General features: G+C 48.5%; 1 protein-coding gene across 9 annotated transcripts; it reads right to left on the bottom strand.

The window, feature by feature from the left end:
• Positions 1 to 2,269: 2,269 nt before the first annotated feature.
• CNGA2 (cyclic nucleotide gated channel subunit alpha 2) lies at positions 2,270 to 18,685 on the bottom strand. 9 transcript variants are annotated; one of them, XM_083485080.1, is made up of 8 exons: positions 18,504 to 18,685; positions 15,524 to 15,681; positions 14,272 to 14,370; positions 12,594 to 12,761; positions 11,061 to 11,168; positions 9,928 to 10,034; positions 5,979 to 7,172; positions 2,270 to 2,479 (listed from the first exon to the last, which is right to left on the bottom strand). In XM_083485080.1, exons 2-8 carry the CDS (start codon positions 15,634 to 15,636, stop codon positions 2,463 to 2,465), a joined length of 1,806 nt encoding a protein of 601 aa, XP_083341206.1. In that variant the 5' UTR covers positions 15,637 to 15,681; positions 18,504 to 18,685; the 3' UTR covers positions 2,270 to 2,462. The 9 variants fall into 9 exon arrangements, with proteins under 9 accessions (XP_083341206.1, XP_083341207.1, XP_083341208.1 ...); XM_083485081.1 differs by having other exon boundaries at positions 6,018 to 7,172; XM_083485082.1 differs by having other exon boundaries at positions 6,018 to 7,172; positions 18,534 to 18,673.
• Positions 18,686 to 18,710: the final 25 nt, after the last annotated feature.

Genomic DNA, 18,710 nt, shown 5'->3' with positions numbered 1-18,710 from the left:
AAACTCAAAATGTTTGCCTTTCATAACCTTTTGCACTCTGCCAGTGCCATCGGGGTAGGGTCTGCTCTGCTCTGCTCTGTTTCACCTCCCCACCTTCTCCTCCGTCAGTCCATCTCTCAGCTTGTCTTCCTGCCTTCCTGTGCTTGCTGTTTTCCCTTCTGCCTCCAACCTTACTCCCTTCCTTTTTTCTTCCTCCTGCAACTCTCGCCTGCTCTCTCATCTTTTTTTCCTTCCAAGCCCTGCTGGGTGCTCTGCTCATGTGTCTAATAGTGCAGTCAGCTGAATGGGGGAGGACCCCACAGGGTTGTAATGTCTCACACCAGTGACCTGATTCCTCCACTGAGGTCCCCAGAGGAGCCTGCATGCCTTGCCCAGCCTACCAGAGCAGGGGAGTAGCAGCCCATGTAGTATGCAAATGTGGGGGCATGTAGGCTTCTAGCCATTCCAAGCCAGAGGGGAGGGATGCATCCTTGATGGGGGTCAACCTGACTAACCCTTAGGTATGCCCCTGGCCATATGCAAGATGGAGCAAGCTTGTTTTCTCCTGCTCAGGAGGGTAGGACCCAAACCAATGGATTCAACTTAGGTGGGGGGGGGGGAAGATTTCTGACTGAACAGCAGGAAGAACTTTCTGACAGTAAGAACTGCTCAGTGGTGGAACAATCTCCCTTGGGAGATGGTGGACTCTCCTTCCTTGGAGGTTTTCAAGCAGAGGTTGGATGGCTATCTTTCAGGAATCCTTTAGCTGGGATTCCTGCATTACAGGCAGTTGGACTAGATGACACTCAGGGTCCCTCCCAAATCTACAATTCTTTTATTGTATGCTCTGACACCCCCGCCCCCAGTGCAGCAGTCACAGGTAGCAAGGCGCCCCCCTGGAACTTCTCCTACTTCTGGGCCAGCTCAACAAATGGCCCTTTATAGGCTTCTTTCAAGAGCACCGTTGGTGGGGTGGGATTGTGGGCAAGGGCCACAGCTCAGTGTTCAAAGCACCTGCTTTGCATGCCGAAGGTCCCAAGCTCAACCCCTCAGCAGCATTGTCAGGTGACACTGGGAAAGGGCCCCTGTCTGAAATTCTGGAACCCTACATGTATACCCTCACACATTTTTTGGAGTCTCAAACGTGGGTGCTGTTCTTGCTGAAGCCTAGCTGACTGCTGTACTTTTTGGCTCTGGGAAGAGCCTTTCCCATGATGGTGAAGCTGATATTCCTTCCTTCTTTCCCTGCAGAGGGAGGCCTCCATCTCATATCTGAGCATCCAGAACTCTTTGATTTGGCTGCAGAGCTTGAAACATGGATTAATTAGAAGGAACCCCAAACCAACCACTAATGGCCTCATTTAAACCCCCAAAACAGCACTTAGAGTTCAGAAGCAGGGAAGCCAAATTGGCAGCAGTAAAGGTTGTTGTGTCAGATGCTATCCACAACCTTCTGTCTGATTTCCCTTGGCTTTGGTGGATTGGAATCAGAATGGCATTACTTTGGAGTAAATGCTAGTGTCAGGGGAGGAGGGAGGGTAGTGCTTGGGGCTGGTGTGTCCAGGAACAAATGGATAATTTGAGCATGTGTTCAAGTTCCTGGCTTGCTTCTCCATGTGACAAATGATGAGTATTTCCTTGCACCTGGATTTCAGCTCGGGCACTTCACTTTTGCAGGATAGATTTATGAGGTTAGCAAATAATTTCCCACACTAATGAAAGGCATGCAGATATATGCAGAGACGCAGCAGTGAAGTATATGAGTGGGGCTAGGGCAGCAGGTGTCCTTTTGGAAATAACCTGCCCCAAGGATTTTACCTAGCATTATCTAAAGAAGCCAGTTTCCAACAGTGAAAATACTGCCGGAGTGGGAAAGCTACTCCCTGAAGGAAACAGTTTTTTCATCTAAGAAGACTGCCTGGGAGGCACCTCGAAGGATGCTTTGAGGCCTCTTTCTCCTGCTTCAGACCTCAAGGCTTGGGTGAAATTTGGCACTGAGCTCTCAAGCTGCTGCAGTTGGCTGCATGGTTTTCCCCAATCTTGCCCTTGTCACAGGATTCTTGAGGCTGAAGCCAGTACCAGGAAGACCCTCAAGGGATGCCAGATGCTCCTTCAGCTTCTCCAAGGGACTGAGCTTCCCCCAAGCAATGCTGAGTCTCCCTACTGGGGTCCTCTACATTAGCACAAATGTCTGTTTATTAGCCACTGAAATGCTAGCCTTAATTTCATCAGGGCATTTGGGAACCTCTGAATTCCAAGCACCATAAGAAACCAGGAAGACTGCTTTGAATTCTGTCAAGTAATGGTTTAAAGGTTTAGGATTTTCCCAAGTAGGTTAATGGGGTGGGCTGGGTAGGCTTTTCAAGGAGCAAGCATGGATACGCTGTCATTGTCACCCTCATCATCAGCTCTTCCGTGTTTCCCTGAGATTGTATCTCTGCAGATGAGCCATGCAGCCGCTGTCCAGAGTGCTGAAACAGCTCTCACTCTTGAGGGTTCTCTGTTATAAAAAACAAACAAACAAAAAATCCTTCAAAACGCTTTGTGCACAGATTGCCCTTAAGCAGAATCTGTGGTCTTGCATTCCACCCCACACAAACGCTCTTGTTGTGGTCTCAGAAGCAGCAAGATGCATCATGGATCCTGGATTTTCACACAGAAAATGAGTCAAATGCCCAGCTTGCCTCAAGCAGAAAGCAATAATGACAAAGCAAGGGGCAGGCAACCATGTGGTTGTGTGTGCCAGGGGTCCTTTGCAACGCTTATTTCACTCCAAAGCTGTCTACACACACTGCCCTTCCCCCAAAGGGGTTCCAGGCACACATGACCTCCAAAACTATCCTCACCCTTATTGCCATCAACTCTATGTGTATTAACAGGGTATTAATTCAGGGTCATTTGCAGATGACACAAAAATGGGAGGGGTAGCTAATGCCACAGAAGCCAGAATCAAGATTCAAGATGACCTTAATAGATTTGAGAAATGGGCCCAAAGTAACACAATGAATTTCAATAGGGTCAAATGTAGGCAGGAATAACCAGCTGCACAAATATAGGAAGGGGGACAACTGGCTTGACAATAGGGCACGTGAAAAGGATCTAGGGGTCTTAGCAGAGCACAATCTGAACTTGAGTCAACAGTGTGGTGCAGCCATGTGGCCTCAGTAAGGGAACATGTTGTGGGGTGTTGAGTTGGCCCCCTTCAGAATTCTGCACCCAGGGCCACAGTTTCCCTTGCACACACACCCCATGCTACACCACTGTGGGATAGGCAGGGTTAAGGGAAAGGAGACAAATGACCCCAGTGGAACAGGACCCTGCCATGAGCAAAAAGGGAGCCACTGTCACACCATCCCTTCCTCACATGAAAGATAAGATACAAAATGACAAAAGATGAGTTTTAGCAACCATATTTATAACTAATGAGTAACCTCAGCAGGGAAACTCTTTATAAAAAGTATAAATGGGTGTGACATCTTGAAATGAGCCCTCCTTCCCTGGGATAGGTTCAGGAACAGTTGGAGGGCATTGCAATAGGCACTTCATAAGCCTGAGGGTCTGTGAAATTCATGCTGGCCCACAAGTCATTTGCATGCAGACTCCCTCCCGAAGGAAAATGAATGCAACAGCACATGGATTGGATGAGCAGACCAGCTCACCAGGCCTTCCGGCATGACAAGGTTTGCTTTCCAGAGAGATTTGCTTCTGGCTCCAGGGGAAAAGCTGGGCCCCTCTGCTCTGGGTTTCCGCTTGAGAGACGCTCCCACATTCAGTGTGTCTCCATTCCAATCAGGCTGAGCCAGGCAGGACTGCAATTCATTCCACTGTACACAGCACCCCCTTGTGGCTCACCATTTGCAGCTGGGAAGCCAGAGGTCTGTGGGATCTGGAAAGGAATGTATTGCTGCTGTTGCTGCAGCTGCTGCTGCTGCCACCACTATGTAACATTGCTAGACACACACACTCACTGCAAGGAGAGCTGCAGGGCAATTTGTTTGTTAAGTAAATAAGCTCATGGAACATTAGCTTGAGCAGACCCAAAGCCCCAGGGTAAAAGTGTCACAGTCTGCGTAGTCCAACCAGAGCAGCCAGGAAACTAGGGGGAGGGAGAAGGGAGGCACCTATGCAACCCATCTGCTAAACCCACTGGCTGCTCACATCTGAGCTCTTTATTTTGAAGATGTGTAACGTGCCCCACAGGACGCCTGTCAGTTGTGGCTTCCTTGGCTCAGGTGTGTAGAGTCCACATCAAGTCATGTGCCTGCCAGACACACACTGGAAGTGTTGTGGGCTTTTGGGGTGATGGGTCCTGCTCCCATACCCAGCAGCTCCACCCCAAATTCTTGTGAGCTTCTGTTTCATTCCAGAAATGGATCTGGAGGGATTCATGGTTCCAAGCAGGATCTGAACAGACCCAGTGAAAACTTGATAGAAACACTTTGGCTAAGCATACTCCTCCTCCACAACTAACCCTGAGGAAAGTGGCCTATTTTCATTTGGTGCATAAAAATGTAAATTGACAAGAGGGCTCCAAAACTGAAATCTGAGTTTCAGGCAAGTAAACAGCCTTTGGGTCCAAAGTTCCTTGTTCTGTGTAAACTGGCTCAGTCATTAACTGAGGCAAGAAGAGAGGAATGGACAAGGGAGAGGGCTGCAGTGGGTGGGGTGTTTCCCTGAGAATGGCAGAGCTATTGTGCATTAGCCAAGGGATGCTGGTGAGTTAAACAAGAAAGAGGGGTAGGGTCTCAACCAAGCCTGTCCTGATGTTCATCTGGCCATTTCTACCTAGCACACATGGGACAGCCACTTCAGCTTAATCCTTCATGTGAAATGTGAGGAGATTTTCCTCTCCAGCATTTCTGGGATAGGTTCCAGGGTCAGAATTTGTGTTGGGCTCAATCACTTTCCCTGGACAAGTACAGGGCCCCCCTACCTGCCTGGGGTGTGTCGAGCCCCCAAGGCAATGCTTGCTAAAGAGAGGCATCAATTGGAGCTCTAAAGTCGATGCAGAAGGAGCTGTAAGTCTTCAAGAACTGAGGGGGAAACTCAGTCAGGAGGGACCTTAAAAGCCTCAAAGAGCAGAAAGGGAATGAGACTGATTGAGACAGCACTGCCCGCTTGAGCAGCCAGGCAGCAGAACCAGGGCTAAAGAGCTTGTGTGGGATGGCAGGATTGCAGGCATACAAGCAATCTTCAACTAACACATTTCCAAAATCTTATAATCCTCACTGAAGCAGGTGGGTTCAGGCCCTAGCAAACACCAACACCCCACACACCCAAGTGCACACATCCCCTTCCTTGCCCTCTATGCAGACTTAGGGAGCATAGGCAGCTCACAGGGAGAGGTTTTCTCTGAATGTGCTCCACGAACAGGAAGGAGCTGGACCGGCTTAGAAATTTTCACAAAAGTGGTTGTCAAAATAAGATTGTAAGCAGGTAATGTGGTCCACTGTAGTGGGTTACTTGATGGGAATGTTCCAAATAAGCACCTGCCAGAGGCAGTGCTATTTGGCCCATTTGGGGGCGAGGGTGAGAGGAGGAACATGCAACTTGAGGAAAGAAATGGAGTGTGTCTGACCTTCTCAAAGCAGTTCAAGAGAGACTTAAAGGGACCCTGGTGAGAGTCACCAGGAACATACAGCTGGGAATGGACTAAGGGGGGAGAAAGAGTCAGCTAGGGAGCAGCAGTTTGGTGGAGACAGGGTTACTGCAAGGCAGTCTGGATGGGCATCAGATGCAAGGAAATGCTGCAGCCTCAAATCCAGATGGCAGCGCAGTAGGTTAAGGTTTGGCTTTCCCCTCTTCTGTGGATGGGCTAATGGAACCATCAGAGAAGAAGTCATCCTGCTGGTCTTGCTTCACTTTGGTCTCCAGGGAGGTGACACGCTGCTTGAGCTTCATCTGGGCAGCATCATACTCAGCCAGAAGGCGGGAGAACCGGGCATTCAGCATGTCCAAGCTGGCCTCCAGCCTGCTCAGCTTTTGCCCCACATCCATACCTTCCATGCCCTCTGCTGCAGTTGCTTCATCTAACAGACCTTCTTTGGTGAGGATCTCTCGCCCACGCTCCTCCAGGACTTTCTTGGCATCTGGATACTCTGTCACTGCCTCCATGAGGTCCTCCTTAGACAGGCAGAAGAGGTCGGAATAGCCAATGCTCCGGATATTTGCCGTCCTCCGGTTCCCCATTTTGCTTCCTTTGATGTTGAGGATGCTGATCTCCCCAAAGCAGCAGCCTGCTGTGAGCATAGCATACTGGGTCACGCCATCATCTGCCACAACAGCCAGCTTCCCTTCCTTGATGATATACATCTCCTTGCCAATGTCCCCCTTCCGGCAAATATAGTCTCCAGGGCTGAATACCTGGGGGCGGAGCTTGAGCACCAGCTCCACCAGAAGCCCAGCCTCACAGTCCTGGAAGATCCTCACTTTCTTCAGCGTCTCCAGGTGGACGTTGATGGCTATCTCTGCCCGCAGCTTGTCAGGCAGATTCTTCAGGACCTCCCACTCCTCCACAGTTTTCTTATTGGTCCAGAGGTAGTCAAACCACTTGATCACCTTGGCCTCCATGTCCTTGCTCACTTTGCGGAACTGCATGTAATGCTTGACTGCATCAATCTTGGCCTGAAACTCTGCCCTGGTGGCGTTCATGTTGGAGATCATAGAGCCCACATTTCCCACAATGGTAGCAAAGATGAGGACACCAATCAGGAAGTCAAAGATGACGAAGAGATACTCTTCATCACGCACAGGCGGAGGGGTCTCCCCGATGGTAGTCAAGGTCAGTGTGGACCAGTAGAGGCAGTAGATGTACTCTCTTGTCAAATAACCAAACTCTGGGTCTGAGATGTTGGGATACACCCAGGTGTCCTCTCCAAAGCCAATGGCCTTAGAGATAGCATAGTAAATGCAGGCATTCCAGTGGATGATGACCAAGATGTACATCACCAGGTTGCAGATTCGGAAGATGTTTGGGTAGCTGGTCCGTGTCTCCGTCCGGTCAAAGAACTCAAACATGCGGGAGAAATGCAGCAGCCGGTTGAAGCGCAACTCGGGGCGGTTTAAGCCGACGGCAAAGTAGGCAAAGTCAGTGGGCAAAACAGAGAGGACATCCAGCTTGAACTGCATGGTGGCAATGTACTTATCACGCAGCTTCTTGAGGTCCTTGACGAGTAATCCCTGCTCCAGGAAACCTGCCAGGGAAACACAGTGTGAGGCATTAAAACGCAGCAAAATCTTTGCCTAGTGCTGTCACTGCAGATATGGTGATGTGTTTATTTCCATCCAATCTGTTCATTCCACATGCCTTGGATTTCACCCATCTCCAGCCTCGTAATCCAACTAGAGCCAGGTAGCAGCAGCATTGTGGAGAGCAGGCAGGACTTACAGCACACAGGATTCTAAGCAAAACGGACCTCCCATCCTTAGAGTGGTGAGCTTGTAGGGTGGGTGGTGATTGTTGAAAAGATGCCCCAGCCCCAGATAGTGGGAGAGCATGAGATTCTGCACTCCTCCCCCCCACCCCGCAGCATTCAGATCATTCATCAGCTCAATATGATATCAAGGCAGAGGCTTTTGCCAGACCTGAATATTGATGCCCAGGTGGGTAATTTTAAGAAAATTATTCAGCAGTGAAGGCTGATAAATCTTTCATTGGGGAACTCTATTTTTCAGAACTGCCATTAATAAGATTTGCTTTATTGGGGCCATTTTCTGTCTCACAAGTGCTGGAGGTGGAATCCTTAACCACCATAGTGAGAGGAAGGCTGAGCCGACTTCTGGGGTGGCGCCATCGGCAATGGCGGACTCCCTCTGAACTGGAGGGACTAGCTCCGCGTGCAACGGGTCTTCTCCGCTACGGCGAAGCGGGGACCCTTTTAAAAATCACAGGCGGATGAAGCCTGTGACCATGGGACTCGGCGGGCACCTTTAGCGCCCCCCAACTCGCAAAGGAACCCACTAACGGGCTCTGAAGTGAAGAGGGGGAAGTGGTGCGGTGCTGTGAGTCAACTGCTATTTCCGCGGAGCGGAGCCGCATAGCTGTTGCCGGAGAGCGCTGCCTTTTTCCTGGGACAATTTGGACTCTAAAATAAGCACCCGTGAGTACTTAAACTTTGAACAACTGGACATTAAATAAGGACTTGCAATCAGAAAGGAATTGGATTTTAAAAATTTATTTCAATTTGGTACTGAACGGGAAGGTCTAAACAGGAAGTCAGCCTTCCGTTCTTTTGTAGACAGAATAAAGCAAAGACAACGTAAACTAGAGCTCAGGAAATCGCCTTTAAAGGATTGGATTTCATCATTTAAAATTGTGGAACCCCCCTTCGACAGCAGGAGAAGAAGGGGCATCTTTTTCGGACTGTTTAAAGTGAGTTTAATGTAAAGCAACTTTCCTCCGTCCTGATCCTGGAGCGGGGTGTCAGGACTGACGTTTGAAGCTTATTGACCAGAGACAAACGTTTTTGACAGAAAGCTAAAAGAAGAGAAATATAGTGATTCCATTGTTTCCCTCCGCATTTTAAAGGAACAAATATTGACAAAATATCTCAAAAAGGGAAACTTTGTTGCAAGAACAAATAGAAGCTTTCCCCCTAGAGGGAGACTGTGAAACTGTAACCAATTCCAGGGAGCCGGCAGCTGTTACAGATTACAATCGTGGGAACAGACATTTGACCTTGCAGGACAATGTATTCAGAAGCTCTGTTGTGTGCTTTCTATAAAACAAATTCCCTACTGGAACAGTTACATGAGAAGATGAATTTGATGGCGACTTTGACTAGAAACTTTGAACAGGCAGTGGGAAATTTTGAACAGACAGTGGGAAAATATGTGGAGCCCACCCAGGAATTAAATCAGGAGTGTGTCCTGACAGAACAGGCATAACAGGAACATGAGCTTTCGGATTTGACAAATGAACTTGGAAAAAGCCAGATTTGGAAAAAAAAAGTTTGGTTTGGCCTGGAAATGGGGGGCTGGATTGACCCCCCTATGCTGGGATGTTTGGACTTTTCAAATCTGGCAATGGGCCGTGAGCTGTTTGGGACTGTGCGGGCTCTTAATTTTGGAGGGTTTTTGAAACATGCTTTTGAATACCATATGGAATTTAGTGTTGAATATGGAAAAGGGGCTGATCTGTCGAGAAGGGTCAAAAATATTGCCAAGCTGGAGTTACCACGAGCAGGAGACAAGGGAAAATATAGTTACAAATATGAAGAAGAGCTGCGGAAGGGACATGGAAGAGACTTGAGGGCCTCGGATATAAGGTTGCCAGGTTAATGCGCTAGATTGATGGGATAATAAGGACTGACAAAACCCGGAACCAGGAGGAAGCGACGCTGGATGAAGATGGGATTTGTTTGTATTTTATTTTATTTTTTACCATTAGGACTGTTTTATAAAATTGATGAATGTCAGAAAAATATTGGAATGAAATTACTTGGCTTTAGTAAAGATGTTTAAAGAATTATGAAAGAATATTATGGTTATGAGAAGTTGGTAAGGATAAGATCTAAGCTTTAAGTTTCAAGGTTTATTTTTTTATATAGAAAGATAAGATTAAAGCAGTTTAAGGTAATGTAATGACAGAATATTATGAAATATGGAAAGGATTTGCTGGGATAATTAATAACTAGGATACAAAGAAAGGGAGGAGGAGGAGGTCAAGGAAAGAAGGTAATGACAGTTGAGGATTGGAGAATAATGAATTTGTTTTTAAATGTTCTTAAATGTTTTATGTGTATTTTTGTTTTTTTCTGTTTCTTTTTTTGTTTTTGAATCTGTATTTGTATTGTTGGAAGGGGTTTGTTTTTCTCTTTTTTTACTTTGTTAACCATTTTTATTTTGTACTTTCTCCTTTTTTGTAACATTTTGAAAATTTCAATAAATATTTTATTAAAAAAAAGAGATGAAGGCTGAGCCAGGCTCCTCCCCACACAGCTCTCTCACCTGTGTGAAAGCGGATGACAATGTCTGCGATGTAGATGCTATCTGCGATGTAGTCTAGAACTAGCCACCAGATCCAGTACTTCCTTTGGAGGTCGTTGAAACAGGCCCTGTGGTGAGGAGGGTGAGAGAGACAATTAGAAGGCAGCAGCCCTCTGGTGGCTCGGGCAGCTGATTGGGAAGCAAGGAGGCCAAGCTGCACCACTATCTGGACAGGGGTAGCCTAACTTCTGTTGTCTATGCTCCGGTAACCTCTAGGTTAGATTACTGCAACATGTTATTTGTGGGGCTGCCTCTGAAGACAGTTCAGAAACTTCAGCTGGCGCAGAATTCAGCAGCCAGGTTGCTCACTGAGGCAAGATGGTTTGGGCATATTACCCTTTTCCTAGCCCAACTGCACTGGCTGCCAATTCATTTCTGGGCCCAATTCAAAATGCCTCACACTGTGTTTCCCTGGCAGGTTTCCTGGAGCAGGGACTACTCATCAAGGACCTCAAGAAGCCCTTCTTCATGTGCCTCCTCCACAAGGTTTCTAGAGGGCAGTAACATGACAGCAGGCCTTTCCGGTGGTGGCACCCCACTTGTGGAATGATCTCCCCAGGAAAGCTCACGTGGTGCCTTCATGACATATCTTTAAGCACCAGGCAAATATGTTTCTCTATAATGTGGCCTTTGACTTACTAAACATTCTATGACATTTTAAATGTGTTTGGGGGCATTATGGGGGGGTTGCTCTTATTTTATTATGTATTCGTGTTCTCATTTTGTATTTTTATGTTGGGAACCATCCTGCGATCTTCCAATGAAGGATGGTATACTAATTTAATAAATGAATAAAATAGAAATAATAAATAATTCAATGTGTTGGAAGTGTCATAAGCGACCTCCCAGAGTTTCAGCAGTGAGTTAACCCTGTAATTACTGAAACTCCAGCAAATTAAGGATTGTTAAATCCATGCTTCCTAGGAAGAGAAGTTCTGGGGGAGAGGATCAGGAGAGAAACAGCAGTGGGGAGAGGAGTCACAAGGACTCACATCATGCTCTGCAGATTGGTGCAGATAGGTGCTCTGGGCGGAATCTGCACCACCCCCTTCTCTTGTGCCTACCCCCCAAAAACATGGGTTCCAAGGACTCACCGTGCTACCAACGTGCACCAGTTATACAGGACTGGGACTGCAATGACCATAAGCCACCGATAATACCAGTCCCCTGCGGGATTCATCACGAAGACTTTCCATTTCTTCCTGCAGATAGAAGCAAAACATTTCAGTGGCCACAATGAGTCTTCAGTGGATCTGGCCTAGGGGGGAGATGATGGTGGAGAGAGCCTGCAATCTTCAAATCCTTGGTCTAAATTGCAGCTAAGGCATGAATTCACACCATGGGTGGGGGTGATTTGGAGTACATGAAACTGAAAGGGTTAAGTGAGCACACACAGACCTCCTTTACCCAGACAGATGACCAGAGGTGGCCACAGTACAGTGACTGAGAAGTAAACACCCCAAGCCCACCCCTTCCTTCCATCCAGATATCCAGTCAGCCTTCCTGTTGCTGAAGCGTCTCACACCTTCCAAGGTGCCCAGCGAGAACATCAGAAGAACCCTGCAACTCCTGATTAGGCTAAAGAGAGCCCATCTAGTTCAGCATACTGTTCTCACAGTAGCCAACAAGATGCCCCAAAGGAAAGCCCCCCCCCCCGAGCTGCCTGCTCTCCAATTCAGGTGTTCTGAGGTCTCCATCCAGTACCTCAGATTGTTACAGAAGTGTCCAACCCCACCTTAGGCCTCATGTGAGATGGAAAGGGGTGGGTCGGCTCACAGGACATTAGATGGGAGAAGGCAGGAGGTCCTGGCTGCTAGAATCACTAGAGCAAGCCCAACCTCCCTGTTCCCTGAAAGGCCTTGATGGCATCCCTTGAAGACTGAAAAAGTTTGGCAAATTTTTATTTCTAAAGTGTAGAATGGGGAGAAAAGGAATGCCCCATTCCTCTCCTCAGCCTTGTCCACAATGACCAACAACCTCAGCACTTGCACAACAGCCTTACACAATGGCCTGAACACTCTTGCCTGCTCCTGTTTTGCAAAAGCCTCACTGGGCCACAGCAGCCCAGAACCATTGCTGCTCTTTGGTAATTAACACGTTCCACTTAACCTCTCAGAGAAGACCCTGTTTGCTCAATGCCAAAGACCCTGGCTGATTGTGAGCCTCTTTCATTCTCCAGCAGCCTGCCCTTTCCTCTTTGCTCAAATTACCATGGCTAATGGCAAGGTCCAGCCTTACCAATGAGGCCTGCCCCTTATTTATAGTGGAGGAGGAAAAAAGAAAAGGAAGAGAAAAGGGGGAAAGAAGCAGGAGGGGGAAGATGAGGAAGACGTAGGAGGAGAAGGAGGAAAAGAAAGAAAAAGAGGAGGAGGAGGAGGAGGAGGAAGAAGAAGAAGAAGAAGAAGAAGAAGAAGAAGAAGAAGAAGAAGAAGAAGAAGAAGAAGAAGAAGAAAGTGAAGAAGAAGAGGAAGAGGTAGGAAGCGGGAGAAAGAAGAAAGAGGAGGAGGAAGATGAAGATGAAGAAGGAGATGGGGGTGAGAAGAAGAGGGAAGGTGGCCTATGATTTCATCTCCTTGTCCATGCAAAGCCTCCCACAGCAGCTCCAGCCAGCCAGGAGGGAGTCTCACTTTGTCTTTCTGTCATGGGTATCAAACCCATCACCCCTTGCTGCAGCTACTGCCAAAGTCTTGACATCTGGTCCTCGAAATCGTTCCAGGAAGGAGTCTGGCCGCCGCTCTTCTTCTCTCAAGCCTTTATTGGCCCAACCCCGGATAACCATCACCAGGCGGGCTATCCTAGAAAGGGAAGAGAGAAGGGAAAGGGTCAAGCTTTGCAAATGGGGAGGGGGGAGAGAACACCCATACATTTCCAGTGGAGCAGTGGAGTAGAGTCTCCCCTCACATTCACCCTGGGCAGGAGAAGTGTATAGTGTGTGGTTTTTTCCTCTCTCCCTCTGAGCTGCAGTTACACAGCCCCACTCTGCCCATTGCTTCCCCCTAAGTGCCTAATCTAGGTGCTGAAGCATCCCACTCCTTCCAGGCTGCCAGGAGGGATCAAAAGAAGAGCCCTGTAGCAGGATCAGGACAATGGTCCATCTAGTCCACCATCTTCTTCTCACAGTGGCCACCCAGATGCCCATTATGGGAAATCTGCAAGCAGGATTCGAACACAAGAGCACTCCCCTCTCCTGTGGTCTACAGCAACTGGGATTCAGATGCATTTTTGCCTTTAACAGTGCAAGTGGAGTATAGCCATCCTGGCTAGTCACCATTGATAGCCATCTTCTCCTCCATGAATCTGTCCAATCCACTTTTAGAGCCATCCAGGTCTGTGACCTTCACTGTCATCAGCTTTCCTGGGAATCAGCAAGAGAGGAAGACAAAGTCCTCGGGGCTTGTGAGGGTTACAAAGCCTCCTCTTGCCCATCTTGTTCAATCAAGTACTTCTTAGGAGGAGAAACAGCAGAGGGTTCTTCATCAGCCACAGCTAGTAGGGCCTCCCCTGAAGCTCCTGCCACGTTCTAGGCCATCTCCACAAATGGCCCTTATGGGCTTTCAAGAGCACCCCCAGCAGGGTGGAATTGTGGGCAAGGGCCATAGCTCAGTGGCCAGAGCACCTGCTTTGCATGCAGAAGGTCCCAGGTTCAACCCCTGGCAGCATCACGAGGTGGGACTGGGAAAGGACCCCTGCCTGAAACTGTACATAGGCAGGATTAGATAATACTGAGTTAGATGGGCTAATGCTCTGCCTGAGTAAATGACAATCTCTTATGTTCCTAAGTCTTGAAACACCAGCTCAGCTATGGGTAATGAGTCAAAATAATAGAATCATAGAACTGTAGAGTTGGAAGGGATCCCCAAGGGCCACCTAGTTCAACCCCCTGCAATGCAGGAGTCACAGCTACAAGATGGCAGATGGCCTTCTGACCTTTGTTTAAAACCGCCAATGAATGAGTGTCCACTATCATCTAAGGGAGTCCATCCCACTGTTGAATAGCTCTTACCCTCAGAAAGTTCTTCATAAAGTTGAGTTGGAATCTCCTTTCTTGTAACATCCCCATCTAGAGCGAAGTAGCTCATGGAGACTACTCTTTGGTTTTGCTGATGGGCACAATTTCAGTGCAACCTCCACACCCACCCAGGCTGACACCCCCCCTCCCCACTTCCAAAGACTGCTGCTCCACAGAGTGGTGGGCTCCTGTTGCATTTTCCATCTCCACTGCAAAGGCCACCACAAAGCCTGAGGAGGAGACACTTTATCTTGGCTGTGCTTCATCAACCCCACAAGGAGCCCCATAAGAAGTACCTGGAGAGGCCTCCTGTCTTGTGGGATTTCTCATCCCCATTATCCAAGGCGGCAACACGCTGAAGTTCTGAGGACGTGTCATCATTGGCTGACGGCACTCTGTAGAGAGACCAGGTAGGAAGGATGACCCTTGGCTGCCAAGCAGAGGTGGGAATGGAGCGGAACACCCTCCCCTCATAAGGGGGTCTGCCCCTCCCACTGCCACTGCCTCCTCCTCCTCAAGCTCCCTTCCTACATCTAAGCAAGAACTCCACATCAATCCAAGTTGATTGACTTGGGAGTTGTAATGACTCCCATATTGCCTAGCCCTAGAGAATCCCCCCCCCCACACACACACACACATTAAGGGAGTTGATTCGTGACTGTGCTCAACATAGGCAGGAAAGCAAACTGGAGGATTTTGGGAGCTACAGCCTACCTCCTGCCTTGACCACAAGGTGGAGATTTAATCTGAGATCCTATCCCTGCTGGCTGTAAGGAAAACCTAGGGGAGACAAAAATCAGATCTCCTCTCACCTGTCCCAGCCACCCTTATTCCAGAGCACGCTGTGCTGAGATGCAAAGAAGTCAAGCATTTGCTTGAGAAATGCGGGGGTGGGATCTGAAAGGGCTGCTTCACAAAAGTCCAGCTGTTTTCAGAATCATAGATTCATAGAAATGCAGCGTTGGAAGGCACACTGAGGGTCATCTAGTCCAACCCCCTGCAGTGCAGGAGTCAGACTTCTTGGCTCATATGATTGAACCCACAACATTGGCATCATTAGCACCATGCTCTAAAAGTGTGTTTCCTATTGGAACTCAGAGTTGTGAGTTCGCCCATGGAGGAAACATTTCCTGGGCCTCCACACTCACCAGGAAGGACCATTTGCTCTCATCCCTGAACTCCTTCCCAAGTGGCCCCAAAAGGCTTCCCCTCCTCCCTTAGGCACAGACTGGCCCCTATTCAGTTATGCTAGGCAACAGCCCAGGCCCTTGCAGGGGGGTGGGCAACCAGATACACTTGCCCCAGGCCTTAGAGGGCTAAAACAGCTGTGGGCCCTGCCAAGGGCCTGACAGACTTAAACAGTCAGGCCAAGACAAGACCCCTGCCCTGTGCCTCAGACAAGCTCTGTATGGGTATGCAGCAACTAATTATTGAAGAGCATGTTTTGGGTTTCTTTCCTCCCTCAACACTGGGTATGCAGTGTCAAGCTGGCTCTTGGGCCAGGAACCCCTTGCAGCAGACCTCAAGGCCACCTGCTCTGAGAGTTACCTGCTGTGGTTGCTGAGCTCCTTTCTCTCTGGATCCCCATTGGCAGCAGTTTTCATGGGCTCCTGTGGCTGATGATTGGCAGGAGAAGCCTTCAGACCATTGGTTTTCTCCATCTTTCTCCATGCACAGAAGGCAGCAGTGGCAGGAGGGAGAGGAACCTGTGCCAGGAAACACAGAAAAGAACGAATACCCAGGAAAGAATCCCGGGAACAAGACCTCCTCATGTTGCTTCCTTCCAACGAGTTGTGGGGAGTAGGTGCTGCCCCAGTGCAAACAGAGACCACCAGGGAGCTCCTCCTTGGCTTAAGGTGGGGCTTGCCAGCTTCTGGCCCAGAGAGCTCACTCATCCCCTCCCAGCATCCAAGTAAAATACGGTACATTTTCCTAGCCCACAAAAGCCCCACTGATTTTGGTGCCAGCTGCCAAATTAAAATAAATAAGAACGTAGACACAGCATGGAAGGGGCCTGAGAGGTTGTAACACCATTTGGTGAGGGACAGGGGCACTAACCCCCTATTCAGCTGATCTGTACAGGGAAGCACCATGGCACAAGGGTAGAGCATCTGCTTCCTTTGCAGAAGATCACAGGTTCAACCCCGCACATGGCAGCATTTCCAGGTAGGCCTGGGAATGTCAGCTAGAAAGTATACTACAATCAGGGAAAATGCCACTAGACTCAAGAGGAGCCCAGCATACTTGGAGAGCCCAGCATATTTAATGAGCACTGTATCAGTTGAGAGAACTGTGCATTCCAAGGCAAGTTTTCCCCAACTCCTGAGGAAGTTTTTAAATCACATTGTAGTCAGCTTTTTATGTTTTGCTGGTGTTTTCCCATGCTTTTGTAATTTTACCCATTAGTTCACTTGAATTTTATGGGATTTTTATGCTTATGTTCCTTGTTTTGGTATGTTCGGTTTAGAGGCTGCTTATAGGCGCAGTAACTTTGTAGCCAGGATTTTTGTTGGGGGGGGGCAGAACTTAGGGGGGGCAGGCAGGACTTTTGTTGGGGGGGGACAGGTAGTTGTGATTGGTCAGGTAGTTAAGTATTTCTATTGTTTTACTTGATTTAGGGGAGGGCGGCTGCCCCTCCCTGCCCACCCCTTGGCTATGCCCATGGTTGGAGGAATGACATCACCCACATATGCACCACCAGGCACTGTTCCCTCCAACTCACAGAGACAAAAGGCCCCCTTTGCTTAGTCTTCCTGCCATGATTTGCTTTCTGGCTCTGCTCAGGAGCTCCTGGGGACGCCATCAGATGGGCGACCATCCCTTTATCTTGGAAGAGTGAATTATCCCAAGCCAGGCACAGGTTCCCTCTGGCACCCAGAAATTTGGCAAATGCCCACCTGCCATCTTTAGTGACCTGTGGCCCCTCAGCTTCTTTCCAGTCACTGAGGGGATGAAGATCAGATGTCAGCCACCAGCCTTCAAGGACTGATTAGCTGTCCCAAATTGGCAGATTGCTTGTGGTGGCCAATCCCCATTTTCAGTTTCTCAATAGAATGACAGAGATGTGATTCATCTGCTTCTCAATTACAATAAAGAGAAATGAAAGCTTCATTTTAAAATGTCAGTTTTTGTCACTGTTTCCAGACTCTGCAAATGTGAGCTAACTGAGTACTGAATGCTTGAAACTTAAATTTGAATTCTATAGTGTACAGGGGAATTCTGTTTCATGTTCTATTTCTCCACTCTTTAAACTCTCAGGGTCCCCTGCCTTACACACCCGCTTTCTCTCCCATGTGGTCCCTCCATGTTATTATTCAAGGCTTCTCCCAGAGGCTTTCATCTTTGTCACTGTTGCCAAGGCAACCACATCAGCATAAGCCCTTCCCTAACAACAGGTGTGAAGTGCTCTCCTAGCCATTCTCAATAGATCCACAATAGTAACGGGAGCCCCAGCAGATGGGTGGGGGTGGGGGGCACTGGGGAACAGTGCTGTTCATTCTAGACTTTACAATGGCTATGAAGAGAGAGATGGAAATGGCAAATATCTGTTGACAAAGGAAACCACTATAACTAACAGAGGGCAGGGTGCATGGCTTCTGGTAGACTTTTGCATGGCAGCTATTAACTGTTGCTATAGTATACTTAAAGTGCCATACTATTTTTTTTGCAACTGATTAATCCTCCCTTGTTAACTCTGGTTGTCAATTACTGTGCTTATTTCAGCAAATGTAAACAATCAAATCCCATGGGAGGCTAATGGCAATACATGCACAGTGTATAACATGTGGTTCACTTTGCACCAAAAACTCAATTGTTACTTGAATGATGGATCTTGGAATCGGGGTGGGATAACACCAGTTATAAGCACATAAGGGTTCACAGCAGCAGTAGCTTAAGAGAGGGCAACTGGGCCAGTTGAAGCCCAGCAACCATAGTCACTAAACTGCATTCAGCTCCCTAGCCCACCTCAACATCACAGCTGTCTGGATACCACCCAGACCGGGATACCACCAAACCTTCCCTTCCTCCTTCCCACAGGCCTTTTGGTGCCCTTTTGTCAGATTAATTTCATGGGTGCATTAGGAAATCCCAATTGTTACGCCTATATAGATCCCAAGACTTGGGCTCCCAGCATGAGCAAAAGGGTGTTCCAATCTCTTCACTTACCCAAGTCAGTTCATAATGTAACAGACAGTAGGGTTGAGTTGGAGACGGAGAGGGGGACAAATGCAAAGCACCCCAGTTAACACCCCTCAGCTTTCAAAGGGCAGATCTCCAAGCCTCTCACTTCATCTGTCGCTCAGGTTGCACTTCCTGCATGCTTTACCAAAACACTGGTGGGAGGGCAGGGTTTGGTGGTGCTGGATGAATCCCAATTGAGCTAGTCCTGCCTTTTGGGGAGGTGGGAGTAGCTCCAGACAACGAGCAGGGATTGAAGCTGAAGCAGGGGAGGAAGAGGGTCACAGAGAGTGTCCCCTGCCCCATACACACACACGTACACGAGATCAGCTCTGGTTATGTGACATACTAGAAGTCCTCAGCACCTTCTCCCTTGTGCCTTCTAGACAGAGGTAGTCCTGTAAAGCAGCGGTTCTCAGCAAGGAGCCAGGAAGGCGGCCCAGCACTCGACAACAGATGGAGGGAGAACAAGGCAATGTGTGTGAGAGAGAGATGCCCTCTACATCCTACTAGGATGTCACTCAACACCTGCACTCAGGACATTCCGGGGCAGTTG

Source organism: Podarcis liolepis (genome assembly GCF_965112155.1).
Source record: "Podarcis liolepis genome assembly, chromosome: Z".
Lineage (NCBI taxonomy): Eukaryota > Metazoa > Chordata > Lepidosauria > Squamata > Lacertidae > Podarcis > Podarcis liolepis.
This window is presented reverse-complemented; position numbering and strand designations above follow the sequence as displayed.

Coding starts and splice junctions, on each gene's coding strand:
- CNGA2 (XM_083485074.1), bottom strand. CDS start 16,086: ATGCTCTACCCTTGTGCCATGGTGCTTCCCTGTACAGATCAGCTGAAT. Junction 14,371..15,523: donor GAGCTCAGCAACCACAGCAG/GTAACTCTCAGA, acceptor GTCTCTCTACAG/AGTGCCGTCAGCCAATGATG. Junction 12,762..14,271: donor AAGACAGGAGGCCTCTCCAG/GTACTTCTTATG, acceptor TTCCCTTTCTAG/GATAGCCCGCCTGGTGATGG.